The 19,238-nt window shown below is 47.2% G+C and overlaps 2 protein-coding genes across 3 annotated transcripts in view; both read right to left on the reverse strand.

The window, feature by feature from the left end:
* Window positions 1–261: 261 nt before the first annotated feature.
* Window positions 262–1,705, reverse strand: plekhf1 (pleckstrin homology domain containing, family F (with FYVE domain) member 1). The gene is made up of 2 exons (XM_005726412.1): window positions 1,358–1,705; window positions 262–1,129 (listed from the first exon to the last, which is right to left on the reverse strand). Exons 1-2 carry the CDS (start codon window positions 1,596–1,598, stop codon window positions 558–560), a joined length of 813 nt encoding a protein of 270 aa, XP_005726469.1. The 5' UTR covers window positions 1,599–1,705; the 3' UTR covers window positions 262–557.
* A 7,292-nt stretch (window positions 1,706–8,997) lies between these two features.
* LOC102200251 (plakophilin-3-like) overlaps window positions 8,998–19,238 on the reverse strand; it is a 23,412-nt gene continuing 13,171 nt past the window's right edge. The window contains exons 5-13 of one of the 2 annotated variants that reach the window (XM_005726414.2): window positions 18,732–18,936; window positions 18,490–18,649; window positions 17,332–17,440; window positions 16,134–16,298; window positions 14,990–15,160; window positions 14,755–14,908; window positions 14,418–14,613; window positions 14,081–14,168; window positions 8,998–10,079 (exon numbers count right to left, since the gene is read on the reverse strand). In XM_005726414.2, the coding sequence (XP_005726471.1) occupies window positions 10,038–10,079; window positions 14,081–14,168; window positions 14,418–14,613; window positions 14,755–14,908; window positions 14,990–15,160; window positions 16,134–16,298; window positions 17,332–17,440; window positions 18,490–18,649; window positions 18,732–18,936 (1,290 nt within the window). In that variant the 3' untranslated portion in view covers window positions 8,998–10,037. Of the gene's footprint in view, window positions 10,080–14,080; window positions 14,169–14,417; window positions 14,614–14,754; window positions 14,909–14,989; window positions 15,164–16,133; window positions 16,299–17,331; window positions 17,441–18,489; window positions 18,650–18,731; window positions 18,937–19,238 lie in introns of both variants that reach the window. The other variant, XM_005726413.1, reaches the window with a different exon arrangement.

The raw sequence follows: 19,238 nt of genomic DNA on the forward strand, positions 1-19,238 counted from the left end.
CCAAAGGATGTTTTCGTGGTTTAGGGTCAAATGATCAACCTGGAGATACAAAATAATATTCTAATGAATAATCCCATCTTCACTGGGCCATCTGTCTACAGATGTTTGTGTAGGATCAATCTGTGGCACAGTGAGAGTTTGACTAACAGGAAGTCTTGTGTAAATGTGCTGATTGGGACGAGAATAAGTGTAAAGTTCAAACGTCTTCAAGTATTTCAGAGTCGTTTAACCATCCTGAGAGAAAAGCACAGACAAAGATTCTCTTATTGAATTCTTTATTGTTCGTTGTTATTTCAGTGGTTCACATGTTCTCACACACACACACACACACGCACACTGGACGGCTGAGGGAAACGCAGCAGGTCAGAGTGACGTCTGAGAGACGAGAACAGCTTCACAGTAGTGTTTGTGCACAAAGAGAAGAGCAGCAGGTGTTTCATGAAACATAAATAACATGGTGTCATAAATAGAGTACGTGCAGAGCGTGTCACGCGCAGCTGCGCAGCACTGAGTCCACGTGTGACACAAAGGCCCAGAGTCCAGCGCCGAGCGTGGCTCTATGTTTGGGGCCTGATGTGCTCTGGATTGATGTAGGTGTAAGGGGACCAGGAGTCCATCCACCTGCTGGGGTCCTCCTCCTCCAGGCTGTGCTCCGCCTCCTCTTCCTCGCTGTAGCATTCCAGCTCGTCTTCGTCCGACTTCCCGCCGCTGTCCCACCTCTGACGGGTCAGCTCGGGGAGCTCCACCCCCAGACTCAAGTAACACGGTTTACAGACTCTCAGCTGCTTAGTGGAGTCGATGTGTGCGATGACCGCTCGCTTCCTGGAGCACGGGCCGCACACCAGGAAGCCGCATTTTCTGCAGTGGTGTCGGCGGCGGGTCCCGGTGAACTTGCTGGAGCAGCGCATGCAGACGGCGGAGGCCTGGTCTGGGATCCAGGTGTTGGCAAAGTCCAGCCTCCGGTCACCGCCCTGCGTCACTCTGCCCTTGCACTCCTCGATGTGCTCGATCCAGGCTCGCTTCTCCTCGTAGGAGGCGGCGGAAACGTAGAAAGACTTCCTGGGCGTGCGGATCAGCCACTGGTTCTTCATCCTGACGCCGTCCTCCAGGTCCTCCAGCAGGATGTCCTCTGAAGAAGAAGAAGAAGAAGGGCACGTTAGTGCGGGAAACAAAGGTGTGCACGCTTTGAATGAAAAGAAAAGTGTTTACTGCAGCCTGCTGCAGCGGTCAGAGACAGACTGCAGGCGGTGCAGCACCTCCTGCTCCACCTGCAGCATCTACCTGTCTCTGCCCGCCACGCTGTCTGCTTTTCACACAGCTGGATTCAGCGATGTGCAGAGGAGGATCGGTTGCTCACCTAGAGGGGTAACCTTGAGCTTTTTGTGCCAGCGGCCGTTCAGCACGATGCTGCCGTACACCAGCACGTCGTTGAAAAGGAAGAAGGCTTTGGCCTGCCGCTTTTTGCGGCTCTGCTTTACCAGCTTGCCCTCTCCGACCAGAACCCGACCTGACTGAAGCAACAACTTCCCCGCTGGCCCAAAGGAGTTGGCCACAGCCTGGACCCGGTCCCAGTTCTCCTGATCAGACAGTTGATCCATGTCAGCAGTCGCCGTTAAATCCAGCAGTCAGAGCGCTCGTACCGGCAGCTCCACGCCTCTGTAGGTGTGAGCTCGAAGGGCTTCTCGTTTTTCTGATGAGGTCAGGAGCCCAGAGGCTGCTTTTGAATGCTCTGGTGACGTCACGGGGCTTTCCAAAACAAGACTTTTGTAAGAAGCAAAGGGGCAGAGCTTCACTTGAATTTGGAGAAAAACAAGAATTTGTACAAGAGGAAGTGAGTGTGGCTGATTGCAGATGTGTTTGTAAAAGTGCTGCGATCACTGCAGTAACGTGTAAACACAGTTTAAAGGTTGCAGCTCTGAGGTTTGTCTGTACAAAGTGAGGCCGTGCTGCTGTTGGCACAGTTCACAGCTCAGCCCCACAGAGCACATGGAGAGCGCTCTAACACGGTGAACAGACTGAAGCTTCTGTGGGCCGTTTCTCCTCAGCAACGACTCTTTCAATTTTACTACAACCCTCATTCAACCATTCTCACACACACACACACACACACACACACAGTTTCTAATATGCTCGTTAAATATTTGGGGGAAATGTGAGGTGGGTGAAACCTGCGTGCTATCGCTCCGTCAGGTTATTCCCGGAGATTTCTGTGTTTGCTTTTTCACCCACACGATCCAAACAGCTCTCGCGCAGCAATCAAAGCCTGAACTTGTAAGAACGGTTAAACAAAGCGATAACGATGCGGAACAGTGGCGTTTACCAAAACAGCTCCAGGCGGTGTCTGTGGGCTGAAAGGTGCGTAACATCCACTCTGGGGACTTTTCTGAGCCTGGGCACCAGTTTGTGCCAATAACCTACTTTAATGGTTCCAGTCTATCCAGTCTAACCTCCCTGCCTTCCTCAGACGGCTGCCCGGTCCTCTCTGTACGAGTGTAGAACTCGACCTTATAAATGCCCTTGAGGTGTCATTTGGCACAATATTAAACTGAATATAACTGAGCTGAGCAGCTGTTGTCCACAGTTCCCAGCTTCATGGCACAGCTGACATTTATCAGCCGTTTTCAAGAAAATGAAACGTCTCTTAGTTCAGTGAGAAACTCGACCGTCTGAAGAGTGTGGAGCAGGCGAGCCTCAGCACAGCCTGAGTGTGAATGTTTTAATAGCACTGAATTTGATCTATAAGCAGTGAAAATATGCGTTTCTGCAACATTTGTGCAATAAAGTTGTAAAACTTTATAACACAGCCTCTGCAGTGAAACTGAATTATAGTATTTTTTTTATTTCAATGCAAATTATTTAACTACAAATACATAAATGTAGAATTTTTTTTCTTTATCACATTTAGATCGGTGAAATAAAACATTTGAATTAAGGAACATCCATCATAAAACATAACGATGTAAAATAATAATGAAAAATATGTAAAAAGTTATAATCCCCATAATACAACCCAAAAATACAACGTAAGACGGGGAAATATTGATTCTCCATGAAATTAAAAAATAACATTATTTAAACTGACTTACAGACTGCTTCAGTATACTTAATATAAAGATCAGTTTCTATAGTAATCTGATACAGTTCTGTTTAATAAGGAGGCTTTACTGAAACCAAGAGGATCCAGCCTCTGACATGTGGTTAATACTACAGTTTGTAAAAATCCAGAAACACTAAAACAGCCGTACACGTAACATGAACTCTGACCTCCTGCAGAGCCACACTTCCACTGATCCTCCCCATGTGAATAGATCAGAATAGATCTCTGTTACAAACTGGTATTCCCCTGAGACTTTGTAGTGAGAAATAAAACTAGTTCGTGGGCTGAGGCTGACGAGCGGTAAAATCGGAGCTGAGGCTGCGATCGAACCGTCAAACCGGTTTGTCTGTTTCTGGAACAGCTGGATGACTAAACGGTGCAAAGCTGGAAGGAACCAGGAGGAAGAATCAGCTGCAGATTTACTCCGACAGTCTAACTGAGCTTTATTGAAACCAATTAAAACTTTCACACCGTTAAACTGGGCCAAACTGGGAGCCAGGGGTGTCAAACATAAGGCCCGGGGACCCTATGTTTGACACCCCTGCACGTGCTGCACGTGGCCCTCCCTGCTCTGCACAGCTGTACAGATGCAGATGATGATGTTACAAAAAAATACAAATAATTCCTGCATGTGGGAAACGGACGACATGGCAACACGCCATCAAAGGTAACGGGAGTGGCTTTACTGCCGTGGACTACTTTCAAACAGGAAATGACGGATATTCAACCTCAGCTTTAAAGTTTACATGAATATAGTTTTTACAGCAGTTCCGCGTGTGCTTGGTTAGTTTCCTCTGTAAATATTTACACATGAGCCCAGTGTTATTGCTCTCATTGCACTGTGTGTGTGTGTGTGTGTGTGTGTGTGTGTGTGTGTGTGTGTGTGTGTGTGTGTGTGTGTGTGTGATGCACGTTCACCAGCGAGGCTCCTGCTGAAAACACGAGCACATATAATAAGCACTGAGATTTCTGATAAACAAGAAGGAAACGATGACAGCGACAGTTCTACAGACACGTGGTCAGCAGCTCTCACACTCCTTCACTTCTTCTTTCCCAAAGAAGATTTCAACAGAAAGGAAATCAAACGCGTAACTTTGTTCCAGAGAAAAACGAGCTTCTCCTTCATCCCAGCGTTGCTTTCTTTCTTTGGAATGAGTTATAGGCTGCATATTTGCATATATTTATCATGTGACCTATGTGTGACCTGACGTGCGTCTCCTGATAAATCTGTAACTACATGATGGCTCGACGGAGCCGCAACGCTTGACGGGGCGGTTCCTCCTCTGGGTGTAAATAAAACTATATGATCCACAGTCCTGTAATAATAACGGGGCGATCGTGGCTCAAGTGTGGGAGTTCGTCTTGTAATCGGAAGGTTTCCGGTTCGAGCCCCGGTTCCGACAGTCTCGGTCGTTGTGTCCTTGGGTAAGACACTTCACCCGTTCCCTGCTGGTGGTGGTCAGGGGGCCCGGTGGCGCCAGTGTCCGGCAGCCTCGCCTCTGTCAGGTGGCTGTAGCTACAACGTAGCTGCCATCACCAGTGGATGATTGTGTACAGACCATTTACCAATCCTGCCTTCAAAGTTCTCGTACTTATGAGGGGGTCATGTATACAGTTGATTCACTGCTGTGTTACTTCAAATTGGATCGAGCCACTGTTTATTCGCCTCCTAATGTCAGTCTGTGTTTTTATTTCTGGGAGAACTTTCTGATTGAAACCGAGGACGTCCTGATGTCTGAGGCCGAGAAGCTGCAGAGAGGCTGACAGTAGGAACAGAGGCTCGGTGAAGTTTTGCAGCTGCACCGAGCGACGTGCAGATCACTCCTGGATGCAGTCGCGGCTTTGAAGCAATCCTGCAGGGATGTTGCGCCAACAGGTTGATGAAGTTTCTGCCTGATTCTTTGGAAAGTGGAGCAATGCCGTGTACGATTTCAACAGGTGGCATTTACAATAACGGCTCTCCAGCTGGTGATTTATTTCAGTGACGTCCTGGTCTCTGACTGAGGCCACAAGGTCTCAGAACAAACACTCGGGCTCCGTGAGTCTCTACCGCGGTAAAGTGAGCCGTCATTTGTGAGCCGCGGTCAAGCCAGCCGCCTCTTATCCGCCGCATAAATTTCCTTGCGCTTTTACACCAGTCTTTACGGTAGCGCCTTTTCGCTTTATATGCTGATTGGAAGCCTAGACCCGCGCGCGCACACAAATTACAATGAAACAGCCCAATACAGACAATACAATTATGGAAATTTCAGAAATTCATTAAAAATCATCCTGAGTAGTTGAGGTCCAACTTTCAACACATCCCTCCTCCGGGACACCTGCTGTACCTGTGGGCCAGGTTTCATCTCAATCTGCTGCATCAATAATTGTTTAATATTGATGGATCAAAAGTGCTGCTGAGAGAGTCATGACAGGGACTATAAAGAGGCAGCATATTTGCTTGTCTTCACTGACTCGCTTTGAAATCCAGATTTTAATTTTGGAATATTAGGTGTACTTGTGGTTCCTATAGAAGTTTAATGTTGAACAGGAATCAGAGTCTTCATCTCTCAGGCCTCTCTTCTGTGGATGCAGCTCACATCATTCGGTACAATACGATAATTTTTAATTCTACAACTGTTTATAACCTGCACAGTTCACATTTGTGTATAGCTGTATATCTCATATTCTGTATAGTTTTTCATATTTATATCCTGTTCATAGCCTGTACTCACTACAGCCTGTACATACTTATAGTTATAACTTACTTCATACCGTGTACATTGTAACATACCATAATAGACCCATTTCTGTAATATACTTACATACCTATATTATTGCTAATATATATTGTAATACATCTATTACAATACATACTTCTTGATGGATGCAAACTGCATTTCGTTGCCTTGTACCTGTGACATGTGCAATGACAATAAAGTCGAATTCTATTCTATTCTATATTAATTCAGAAGACAAACACCCGTCTCTGCTTTTGAGATTAGCATTAAAACCCTCAGTTTTGACAAATAATACAGTTATAGCTGGTCAGGTGACCCTGAATCTTCCCTTATCTGTGCTGCAATAAGCCGAGGCTCTTGCTGGCTTCCCATCATGTATGAATTTTTTCCTTCTTTGCTCGTTCTGTGTTTCTACACCTCTCTGCAGTTAATCATTAGTTAGTATGTATCTCTTGCACAGTGTATATGTTGTCCTATGGCTGTCTCTCCTTGAGCCTGTTTCTGCCAGATGTTTCTACCTCTTCAAATGGAGTTTTTCCTTCCCACTCACACTAAATGTTAGCTCATATGGGGTACTTAAATTGTTGGGGTTTTCTTTGTATTATTGTTGTGTTTTTACCCAGCAACATAAAGTGTCTTTAGGTGACTGTTGTTGCGATTTGGTGCTGTATAAATAGAATAGAATAGAATAGAATAGAATAGAATAGAATAGAATAGAATAGAATAATGTACTTCAGACCGGGAGATTGGCAAAATGTATAAATAAGATGGCGATTAGGGGAATTGGAGACAGCTGTGTAACACAGCAGGGATACATTGGGAATAAGAAGACAGTGGAAGTAAGACTCAACACAAGAGACAAGAGGCCACCAAACTAAAACACAGACTAAGACACACGAGCTTGACACAGACAAAAGCATAAACAGACATGAAGACAAGACTGGCTTTAACACTAGAGTGTTTTCACAAGTCTTCCATCCACTTGTGGAACGCTGAAGAAGAACTACACTTAAAAGCAACATGGAACTGAAAACAAAAGAATACATAATGTAAACATAGCATCAAATAATCCAGGACTCACAAGCAATGATATGATGAACAGAACTATAAAGAACAAAACTGAGAAATGCTTGGTAAACTGACCAAAAACTATGTCATCATGTCATTTTTTAATATCATAGTTAATGTGTCCTGATTTGTAGATAGTGCCATCTTACAAATACCAGGAAATCCAACTGGGTGACAAGCCAGAGTTGTCTGCCCACACACCCACTGACTAGAAAAAGGGTCCAGGACTCTTCAAGCTGGGATACAGGCATCAAAGAAAAAGATGTAAACAGATAGAAAGTCATCAGGAAGGCAGAGTCTGTTGTTGCTGCTGCTGTCAGACTTTTTCATTCATCCACTTGTGTCAGACACATACTGAACAGGAATAAACATGACTCACTGCACTCTCACTTTGTATGCCACAATGTTTGCTTAGACACCTGTATGCTTCTATTACATTAACGTTAAAACTTGTGTTCCTATGTCTATATATAAGTTTATTTTCATATCTCTATATTAATCTATTTATAGCTCCATTCCCTCACTTCATTTTATACAATTGCTTTGTTCCTGCATGAGAGCTAGTGGTTTCACACACAGTGCCTCCAGATGAATAGAGTCATCTTAGACTGGAGAGTGGTATTGCTCTCTGTGTGAAAAATAACTACTTATTTGAAATGAAGATGAATGTATGTTGTCAAGGCAAAAAAAAAGTTTTTTCTTTTAAACAGTACATTGCATAATGAGAGTTGGCAGTTCGTCTTGTAATTGGAAGGTTGCCGGTTTGAGCCCCGGCTCCCACAGTCTCGGTCGTTGTGTCCTTGGGCAAGACACTTCATCTAAAACCTACTGGTGATGGCCACAGGGGCTTTTTTTGTTCTTTTCAGTACATTTTACTTCATGTTCATTTTTATGAAGTTCTGTTATTTAGTGTCACTTTGAAAGGACACACATCCAGCATTGACATATAATTGTTCTTTCAATTTTTGATAAAGATTACAGTGAATTAAGATGAAACTTGGCCCACAGGTACAGCAGGTGTCCTGGAGGAGGGATGTGTTGGAAGTTGGACCTCAACTACTCAGGATGATTTTTATTAAATTTCTGAAATTTCCATAATTGTATTGTCTGTATTGGGCTGTTTCATTTAAATTTGTGTGCGCGCGTGCGACTGTTCGCGCGCGGGTCTAGGCTTTCAACCGGCATATAAAGCGAAAAGGCGCTACCGTAAAGACTGGTGTAAAAGCGCAAGGAAATTCATGCGGCGGATAAGAGGCGGCTGGCTTGACCGCGGCTCACAAATGACGGCTCACTTTACCGCGGTGAGTCTCTGCAGGTGGACGGACGTCTGAACGCTCCTATTGGTGGAACCGTTCTGCTCTGTCAGTGTCTGATCCTCCCGTTAACTGTAACAGGCTGTGACTCATTCACAGGTGAAGGACGTCCTGCCCTAAACGGAACTATGACAACAAGCACTTCTATCAAAAACACGTTGAACGTTTTCAGGAGAAAAGTGTTCACATCCTGAAATTTACAGTTTTGTTCTTTGTTCATTCGTTGCGGGTGAGCTCGAGGGCGCCCCCTATGGTGCAACACTCGCCCTGTGTTCCTCCTGTGCGCGGTTTTAACAGCAGGGGTAAAACCCACGTCGCGTCATGTGTGAAAATGCTTCTGTAGGTGAGACTGGTTATGTTTGCTAATGCTAATAATCACTGGGATTTATATCAGCTGCACGCAGAGTGAAGCAGCAGGGCTGAGATGCAGTAAACAGCACCACCTGTGGGTGGTGTCAGGAAACGACACACTCCATAAACATGCCCTCTATAGTGTGACTGTGATGTGGAGCACACTGACATGAATCAATGTCACTTTAGCAGCATAATGTTTCCATCTCAGGGAACTCTTGTTCCACTGTGGGTGGTCTCAGAGTGGACAGCTCCCACGCCGGCTGCTGTGCTGGATGATCATACATGACCTGCTGGGGAAACACGATCGCAGATGTTTCTCACGGCGGGAATGAGCCGGGCGAGGCTGCGTTCTCTGGCCACGCCTCCTCAAAAACAATGTTTGCACTGTGCTCGTTTCAGCAGCAGCTTCTAACACGGCCGGCCGAATAAGAACCATCCAGAGAACTTCTGTTAATGCACAGTATTTATTGACACAGTTTAGAAACATCCACGCATTTGTTCGTTCATGGTTTACAAACCAACCAACCAACCAATCAGCAATCGCTGTTAATCTTCATTTCAGATACAGGAGTTAAAGTATTCACTTCAGTTTTATTACCTTTTATTAACAGTTAGAAAATGTTCCTACACACGAAATCATCACGTCTACATTTCCACCCTCTGTGCTTCCCTTTAACTCAACTCACACCTCTGCTGTGAGAAGCAGAAGTTGCAGAAATCGGTGAGCAAACCGCGCGAGATCTGCTCGCAGCTTTCCGACAAAATCATCCCAACAGCCGTCGCCCACGGAAACAAGTCAGGCTAAACTAAACCGAATCATCCTTTAACCTCTAAGCACGCCCCAGGTCGCCGCTCACCTGCCAGAACGCACCTGTGAGACGTCGTTAGAGTCTGAAGATCTGACCTTTGGATTAAAAAAGTAATGAGTGAGTGGTGACCTGCAGGTCTTCAACGGTGTGTTCACAACAAACGTGGAGCGTGATTACATACAAAGTTCATGCAATGAGGCAAGTTCATGCTGGGCGATACAAACGGGGGCGAATCTGCCTTCACACGGGAGAGCCGGGATTCTCCTCCAGCGCCACGTGGACGCCGACTGAACCATCGGCATCACAGGGGTGAATGCTCCGGTTTCCACGGTGACTGCAGTCACATGAGGTGAAACCTTCATGTTTGATGTGAACACACCCTAAAAGACACACATGTGCATCAATATTTACAACGGTAAGTGAACGCATCGGCAACCAAAGCTAAACTCTACGAGCACCGCACGTAACGCGAACACGTCCAAGGCGTGGAGTCGGACTCTGACGTGTGTCCGTGTCAAGCTTCCCGTCAGACTCTCTGCGGCTGAGCGAACGCACAGCTGCCAAAGGCCACGTGCGTTTGCGCGGCTCCGGGTCACTATCGCCTTCCTGGAAGTCGGTCGCAGTCACATAACGGGTTCGGTCAACTTCGTCTTGGTCCCGAGGTCAAACGCTGAGCCTAGAAGGATCCGTCTGCGAAGTCTCGTTTGCCGAATCCTTTCTGGAAAAAGACACAAACAGAAACTGACCCAGTGTCCCCACAGAGCGACTCGACCGTCATCATCATCGTTCGTAATACAAAAAACGTCCCAGTTTTACTTTGGATGTTTGCATGATTTCACCCGCTGCCCCCTGCTGGACACCAGCCTGCAGATGTTTGTCTCACACTCAGCTCACTTTTATTTACACAACAACAGTCGCCTCAAGGCGCTGTAAGGTCGACCCTACAATAATACATACAGAGAAAAACCCAACAATCACATGACCCCCTATGAGCAGCACTTTGGCGACCAGCCTCAGGGAGGGGCGGGGCCATCTGCTGCGACCGGCTGGAGTGAGCGGGCTGGCACCGCTCGTCTTCACATCCACAGATTATCAGCGGGATTCAACTCTCTGCAGGCCGCTCGGTGAAGCTCACTTTGGTGTTTGGGGCGCAGCCTCGCCCTCCTTTCTTTGAACCCAAGCAGCGTCTCTGACCAAAGGGCGCTCCCGGTCTGCAGGATGTTCCTCAGGCTGTCCTCAGCATACTTCAGTCTGTGTTTTAGTCTCGTGCTTCCTGGTGTGCAGGTGATGTCACTACATCGGCTCAGTGAAGTTAGTGTTTAGACTCTCACTGGTTTTCTCTCCAAGCCTCTGAAATCTTTGCTTCCTGTCTCTGCAGGCTTCTTCTGTGAGCACCGACTGTCAAGTCTGGACTTTTGTTTTTAGCCTGATGTTTTCTCAGTGACAGCTCGAACCCCGCTGAAGTCTTTTATTCTGAAGAGAACCCTCAGCTTCCACTGGAGCATTACAGAGTGAAAGCACATCACTGCACAGCAGTGGTTTGAGCTGTGCAGTGATGTAACAGTAATAATAACACGGACTCTGGTCATCTTTAGAAATCATTCTGTGATTTGTGCTAAAACAAAATGATTTATGTTTGATGAAGAAAACGCTGTGATTAAAAGAATCTTTGGAGGAGGGTACAACTCAGTCCTGCTCTGCCCTCTAGTGGGCGACTACGTGCCCACACCTACCCACCCAACACAGCTGATGTCGCAACAGAGACACACCCACAGTTTACAGCATGAATTCCTCTTTTTTTACTGCGTACAAGTACAAATACTTAAAGTACTTCAGTGTAGGGTGAGCAGAACACGCGAGTACTACAGGAGCTTTTAGAGGAAATGAAGAATAAGCAGCAGGTCCAGAGTAGAGTACGACTAACACTGAGCCGATCAGGCGGTAAGATCCTGCAGTGCAGCTTAAAAATCATCAAAGGAGTGATGAAAGATGCTGCAACCGTGAATCGTTAAAAGATGAAGTGTCTGAAGACGCAGCTCAGTGGAATTACAGCCTGTAGCTCACTCCACAGGCCGTCGCTCCACTGCTGCAGCGCCGTGCAGGGCGGGTTCCTGCGTCGCCCACAGACAGACGCCCACACGAAGCCTCGCTGTGTGATGGTGAAATGTCCCTCGGACCTCAGAACTCACAGACCTACAAACGTCAGCCCACAGCAGCTTCAGTCCACAGCAGCTTCCCCACAGCAGCTTCAGTCCACAGCAGCTTCAGTCCACAGCAGCACTATTATAAGCGATGTGGAGAGCAGCAGCTTCTGAAGGCTCTGTGATCTATCAGGAATTTTGAGCGTTATCCTGACGTGGACATCGGCACAATGCCATGCAGCCGTGCACGGTGTACTTTTGAAGGACTGGAAGTTTAGATTTTCTGTCATAAACTAAAGTGTCTGTGTGTGTCCCTGTGTGTGTCCCTGTGTGTGTCCCTGTGTGTGTCCCTGTGTGTGTCCCTGTGTGTGTCCCTGTGTGTGTCACTGAACTTTAGCTGTGCTCCAGGTTCCTCTGCAGCCGTCTCCTGGTCGCCTGCTGCAGGCTCAGAAGAATGAAGGAGCCCATGTATCTGTCAGCCTTCATCAGGCGCTCGGAGCCGTTTCCACAGCGCAGCACCATAAACTCAGAGAAGTTGCACAATAAACGGAGCCTGGGCTATAAAAGCTGGGCCGCCACACTCAGCGTTACCTAACAAAGCTGTTTGTCGACAGTTTGACTGCAGAGAAAAAGTTTCACCATCTGTAAACCAGAAATATTCATCCTGTCATTTTGTTTCTGCACAGTTGTGTTCCAGATGTGTTATCTGCACAACTGGGTTTGTGTGAAAGTGCAGGGAGATAAAGGCCTGGGTTTGTTTGTGCTGCGCGGATTTACGGGAGGAGGACCGCCAAGTTCACCTCAGCAGAGACACAGAGGCGAACCCAAAATGTCTGAGCCAGATTCTCCACATTCCTGCTGCAGCTCAGCAGACACGAGGAAAGGATTCTCACAGCAGGAGCGGGTGGGGGGTCTGCTAATGCCTCCACAGAAGGAGGGGAGGCTACAGACAGACTCGCATTTAGCTTTTCATCATCATCATCATGTGGTGTTCTGGGGCAGAGTGAGCCCCTGCCAGCCCAATCATTAACAAGTTTAATTTCATTTTTAGTTCAGAGACGGAGTTTAGCAAGTCTCCAGTCTGACTGCTGCTTACTTCAGAGAAAATATTTGCTTTTGCAGAACTTCCAGATAAGCACGTCCACAGACTAATGAGGGCCAGGCTCGGGTGCAGAGCAGAGGAGGGAGGCAGCGAGGAAGAGGAGTTACGAGAAGTGGAGGTCAAGTGAGATAAAAAACAGATGCAGCCAGATGCAGACGAGAAAACCATCTGGTGGAAACAAACGGAGCACAATGACAGCCCACGCCCACAGCTTCTCCCCAGCTCAGGCTGCAGGAAATAAAACAGCAGGACGGGTTCAGGCTCTTTGACTTAAACATAGCTGCAACCAGAAATGTGACAAAGGCTCCCAAAGTGACCGCAAGCACGCCGCCTCCGTCTTCACCTCGACGACACGTTTGAGACCCGTCCTGTTCGCCCTCACTCTGCTGCTTCAGCCTTTGAGGATGAAGAAACCTGGTGAATGTGGTGCTGGTTTGTTTTTGGCACAGCGGCTTGCTGCTTGTGCCAAAGCGAGTCCCGCTGCAGCGTCCTCACACACACGTGATCCTCATGCGTTATTGTCACACTCGTAAGCAGTGCGCGCTTGATGTCTCTGCATTATCGCTCAATCATCCAGGTAAGGAAATCCAAACAGGCTGATTCTGTTCATCTGGATGTTTGCAGCTGACTGCAGGTTTCCAACCTTATAAACAGGACATTTACACAATGACTGAAACAATGGCCTACGAGGTCATGACCATTAACATGTAAATTGACCAATTGGCCATGAGTCCCATTCACAGAGAGTTGGGGAACGGCTGCAATCACAGCATTGTAAGATGGTGACAGATGTACCCTTAGGCCCCCTCCTCGATTCAGAGATGGTCTCCTTGACTCCGCCCTCAAACCAGCGTTCCTCCCTGTCCAGGATGTGTACTTCCTCATCACTGAGTCCTGATGCTCCTGATGCTCCTGACACATAAGGGCTCACTAAAGGTTTTCAGGCAGCAGCTGTCCTTCTTCTCGTCTTTAGGAGCCTTCAGGCTGAGCAACAGTCTCTGGTTGCTGATCAATGGTGTGTTTGTCAGCCTGGCTACAGAGCTGAAGAGAAACCTGGGCTTGTTCTTATTTTCTTCAATCAGTGATGAATAGTAAGATGTTCTGGCTTTGCGGAGGGCTTTCTTATAAAGCAGCAAACTATTTCTCCAGGCTAAATGATGATCCTCTAAATCTGTGACACGCCATTTCCTCTCCAGATTACGAGTCGTCTGCTTTAGGCTGCGTGTTTGAGAATTATACCACGGAGTCAGGTACTTCTGATTTGTCACAGGAGCTACAGTCGTACGCAGTGAGGAGGTCAAATGATTGACAAGATAAGATAACAGCAGGTGACTTGTATCCTCAAACTCAGTTGCAGCACTTTCAGAAAAACATCTACTGTGACGAAATCTACTCCCCGCTGCTGGAAATAATTAGCGGGTGAATCAACAGAGTGTGTTCTGGATGAAGCATGTGAAGATTACACATGAAACTCACCAGTCTGTAGTCTCTGTGCAGCTTCTTGTACTGGAACATGTTGCAGAGGACGGTCGAGGCTGCTCGGGCAGCTTTTTGACTCCCGGAGCTAAAAGTGAAGGACAGCAGAGAGTGAGAGAGGACAGGAGGACTAATGAGGCGGAAATACCAGAGCAGCAGGGACGAGCTTCATCACAAACATGTCCCGCAGTGTGAAGGAAAGGTTATAACAGACATGTGAAGTCCTAAACAGGAAACAAAGGTCGCAGAGGGGTCACAGCTTTGTTTCAGCGGAAACATGAAGAGTCTGAAGAGAAACGGCGGCAGAGCCGGCGACCATCAGCGCGACTACACGTACCTGCTGTCGTGGGACGTCTTGATGCCCACCAGTTTGGGGATGCCGTTGAAGTGACAGACGTCGCGGGCTGCCGAGGAGCTGCAGGTGACCAGGTGGTTGAGGGCTCCGCAGAGGTTGACCACCACGTCGCTGGATGGCATTTTCTGCAGGCCGTCTGCGGGAAGCTTGGACACCAGAAGCCCCACCATGTTCTTAGCTGCCACGACACAGAAGAAGGACTTGAATAAGAAAGACTCTGGAGCGGACCTGGACCTTGGGGTCCAGAGAACGGGAAAAAGGCGGATGCACTGAAGCCCCATTGAAAGCAGAGCTGCACCTGTCCCAGCAAGGCTCTTACCCATGTGCTGTTTGTCGGTGGCGTGCCGGGTCAGATTTCTCAGCAGGCCGCTCAGAGGCCTGAGCTCCGTGTCGCTGATGGTGTCCAGCCGGTCCAGGAGGATGGGAAGCATCCGCTCCTTCTCTATAATCACCATGCTCAGCACGGACGCCCACTAACAGAGAGGAGCAAAGGTCACGTGAGCCTGCAGACACCGCACCTCGCACTAAAGCTGACGATCGGGATGAGGCGTTACCCTGGCATCTCCCGCGGTGATGTTCTGCAGGGCTCCGATGGCGGCCTCGCGGCTGCAGGAACTGTAGTCGCTGTTCTGCAGGATGAGCTTGTAGAGCCCCACCACCTTCGGGTGCCACAGCCACTCGGACCCTTTAGGCTGAGACAGGGTGGGCAGGTTCTGGTGATTCTGCTGCTGGCGTAGAGAGAAATCAAGTACAAATACAGAATTTGGGGCCAAAAGTAGCAAAAATATATAAAACAAAAAGTTGATTTATTCAAATAATTCATAATTGAAGAAAATCTGCTGAGTGTAAACTCAACGTAAAACTAAACCAAGCTAAGCTAAGCTAAGCTAAACTAAACTAAACCAAACCAAACTAAACCAAGCTAAGCTAAGCTAAACTAAACCAAAAGAAACTAAACCAAACTAAGCTAAACCAAGCTAAGCTAAACCAAACTAAGCTAAACAAAATCAAACCAAACTAAACCAAGCTAAGCTAAACCAGGCTAAGCTAAACCAAGCTAAGCTAAACTAAACCAGACTAAGCTAAACCAAGCTAAGCTAAACCAAGCTAAACTAAACCAAGCTAAACTAAACTAAACCAAGCTAAACTAAACCAAACTAAGCTAAACTAAACCAAAAGAAACTAAACCAAACTAAGCTAAACGAAATCAAACCAAACTAAACCAAGCTAAGCTAAACCAGGCTAAGCTAAACCAGACTAAGCTAAACCAAGCTAAACTAAACCAAACTAAACCAAGCTAAGCTAAACTAAACTAAACCAAGCTAAACTAAACCAAAATAAACTAAACCAGACTAAACAAACCTAACATTAAACGAAACTACTTTCATGAGTTACAGTAGCACTTGTTTGCAGACTTTGTACTAAATTGATAAACTGAGAATCAAGTTGAGTCGTTCAATAAAAACAAAGATTGTTATGAATTTATCTTTCAGGCGCTCGTGTGATTAAACTGCTTACGTCTGTCTGCTGCTGTTTTCCAGTTTCACATTTAAGTTAGATTTTAAACGAACACATTACTATGAAATCTAGCAGACCGTAGCTACTCTAATGTGCAGAAGGTTTTTGGAGGTGATGGGGATCCAGGCACAGAGCACCACACGGGTGGATAACACCAGCACCCTCTCCTCCTGCTCGTACCTCCACGTTCTTCTTGCTGTACAGAGTGAAGCAGCCGATGGTCTCGATCTCTCTGTTGGCAGAAGCTCTCGACGGGCCTTCGAGGCGGAGCTGGACTGAGGGGGGAAGCTCCGAGTACAGCTGATAGGACAGATTTCTCATCACGCACAGGGAGTTCTCCAAACCCTGAACACGCAGACAGGAAATAAAAAATGGATATCAGTTAAAAGAGCGACCGAAACAAACGGGCTCAAAGCAGCGAGTCTTAGTCACCGTGCCGACTCTGATGAGCTTCAGACACTAAAAGCACAGAAAGAAGTCTGAACCCTTTTCACACGCGACCCAAACCACCGCACCATTAATAACGTGGAGAGTCGCCACCATCGAAAACTGGGAATGACTGAGGATTCTGTCGCCCTCGTCCTTGAAGCTCGCACATCACGATATCCCGTTTCAGTCGCTCCCGCCCCCGCTCTGACCCGAGGACAGACAAAATCTATTTTTATTAACCAGCTGTTTTCTTTCTCCCAGCCTTCTTTATGATGCACTGCTGCAGTTTTACATCTTTGCACTTTTTAACAACAGCACAGAGACGATTTCAGAGGAATAACTGGAATACTGGCCACACTAAAAATAGAACAAAGACATACAGGAAATGTCTTCAGTTTTATTCATTTAGCGACACATTCCAGCACAACCAGCCCGAGGACACTTTGGGAAATCCGTTGAGTGGGACGGCGGTGAGTCAGCGACTTCCTGACAAACACCAGTCCAGACTGCACCAGGCCCACTCGTCACTTTAGTAGGTGAAACTAAGAGCTGAGAGTAAAATCAGCCTGATACTAACGCAGCAGCGAACACGATGAAGACGAGCAGATGATCTCGAAGGTCGGCCAAAGTGAACTCTGGTTTTGGTTTCTATCGACCGGCTCTCAGATCTGTGGGATCACTCCTCGTTTATACAAGTTTAGAAGTAAAGCCTCTACAGTCATGCACAGTTCAGAGTCCTGATGCTGAAACTGTGACGCGAGGCAGCGATGAATCAGAGCAAACGTGCACTCTTTACACTCCAGGTTAACCTCAGTGAGACTTGAGCTGGTTACTGTTCTGCTGTAAATGACAAACCACGTCTCCGGCGTCTGTGGTTTGTGCTCACGGCTCCAGACGTTTTAAAGCGCCTGCACTCAGACATCATTATCCACGCGCCTCTGTGGCTCACCTTCTCGTCGCCCTGTTCTTCCTGCTGGATGTAGGTCACCAGAGAGTCCACGAGGCCGGGCATTTCTCTCATCTTCTGCCTCGTTCTCTCGTTCACGGAGCTCAGGTTCCTGTCGGAGCAACACAGACGGAGACATTCAACCGGACCAAATCCTTCACTAACATCAAACATTACTACAATGAAACAAAGGCAGCTGCTGCTCTGTGCGACTGCATTATGTGACGTTACTTTAAATAAACATCCATTCAGTTCATCTTTTATTTCCTTGAAATGACGCATCAGAGCCTAATTGAGGTTAAAATCCTTCTAGGAACCAGTCTCACTGTCATTAAGCAGCTCTGGGCAGTTATTTTGAAGCATTATCTAAATTTACTTTAATTTCCATGTGCACAAAACCAGCCAGTCTGAGCGAAACCTCTGAAAGGTTTGCAGACTTTGTACTAAAAGGATGAAAGAAGCAGCTTTCTCCCTCCAGTGAAACGTCTTCCACCTTCTTTGCTGTTGCTGATCTCTTCACTCTGAGTGAAAGAGCGTCTCTTGGTCCACGCCTGGACGACATTATATTGACCGAGGCTGTGTTCACTCTGCATGCTGAGACGGCCCAAATCCTGGCACGCCTGAGCTCTGCAGCCGGGTTTGTGGTTATTAAGGTAACACCAGGTCCAAGCCTGTGTGTCAGAGTTATGAAGGTGGTTTACATCTTATATCAGAGCAGATTATGTTCCAGATGAGAGATCACCACACACTAAACCTTTTATTATTGACCAATCAGTTCCTGGAAAAGCCTCAGAGTGCACATCGCACGAAGGTCTGAAAATGTGTAAATGTATGCTACGTCTTCTAATGATGCTGCCTAAGGGAAGCATGTATGATGTAAACAGAATTGGTCCTAGCACTGAACCCTGTGGAACTCCATAACTAACCTCAGTGTGTGAAGAGGACTCTCCATTTACATGCACAAACTGGAGTCTATTAGATAGATATGATACAGACCACTGCAGCTCAGTACCTGTAACACCTGTGTAGAGATTTATCAAGCTGATAATCAGCTGATGATGGTAAATGAAGAGAAGCCAGATAAATAAAAGGTATCCTGGACATGTTGAGCTTCTTTTCTAGTCTCCATCAGATGATTTAGTTATAAAAACCTGATGGTACCTGAGGCAGCCGGTGGTGCTGTTAAAGATGTCTCTCTCCGATGGACTTAGCGGGATGCTCCTGCACAGAGGAATCAGAACTTTCTGTGTCAGCACAGGTAACGCCTCCCGGGACAGCTTCTCCTTCAGGTTATCTCTGGAGGACAGATTCCACAGGACGCCTGCGGACGGCCACAGCGAGTTTGTAAGACGGGTTCACGTCGCTCACGTCTCACACTAGTCCAGAGAGCAGAGGGTTCCCACCTGTGATGGTCTTTCGCAGCTCCTCGTCAGGTTCGTTCAGGAGGCTAATGAGAGGTGTCAGCCCGCCGGCGTCGATGAGAGCCACCTTGTTCTCGGCGCTCTCGTAGATGAGGTTCCTCGTGGCGGCAGTAGCGTAACGCTTCACTTCCTGGTTGTCGCTGGAGAAAAGTTGCACCAGAGCTGGAACACCTTGCAGAACTCGGACCTGAGAAAGAGAGCGAGTCACCAACCACCTTCACCTCATGACCTTTTCTTCCTCTTACCCCTGCAAACATGGGGAGAACACGCAAACGCCACAGGGAGAGGCCCCGCCTGCATGGTGGGGTCAAACTCAACACCTTGTTGCTGTGAAGCTAACAGTGCTAACCGCCGTCAGCGTTCTGCCCTTTATGTGTCTTCATGCTGACGTCCCACTGTCACAGCTGCTGTGTCCCTCTGAGACTCGTTGTTTGTCTGTGTGTGTGTCTGTGTGTGTGTGTCTGTGTGTGTGTCTGTGTGTGTGTGTCT

Source organism: Pundamilia nyererei, unplaced genomic scaffold, assembly GCF_000239375.1.
Source record: "Pundamilia nyererei isolate P.nyererei 1_Seehausen unplaced genomic scaffold, PunNye1.0 scaffold00019, whole genome shotgun sequence".
NCBI lineage: Eukaryota > Metazoa > Chordata > Actinopteri > Cichliformes > Cichlidae > Pundamilia > Pundamilia nyererei.

Coding starts and splice junctions, on each gene's coding strand:
- plekhf1 (XM_005726412.1), bottom strand. CDS start 1,598: ATGGATCAACTGTCTGATCAGGAGAACTGGGACCGGGTCCAGGCTGTG. Junction 1,130..1,357: donor GCTCAAGGTTACCCCTCTAG/GTGAGCAACCGA, acceptor CTTCTTCTTCAG/AGGACATCCTGCTGGAGGAC.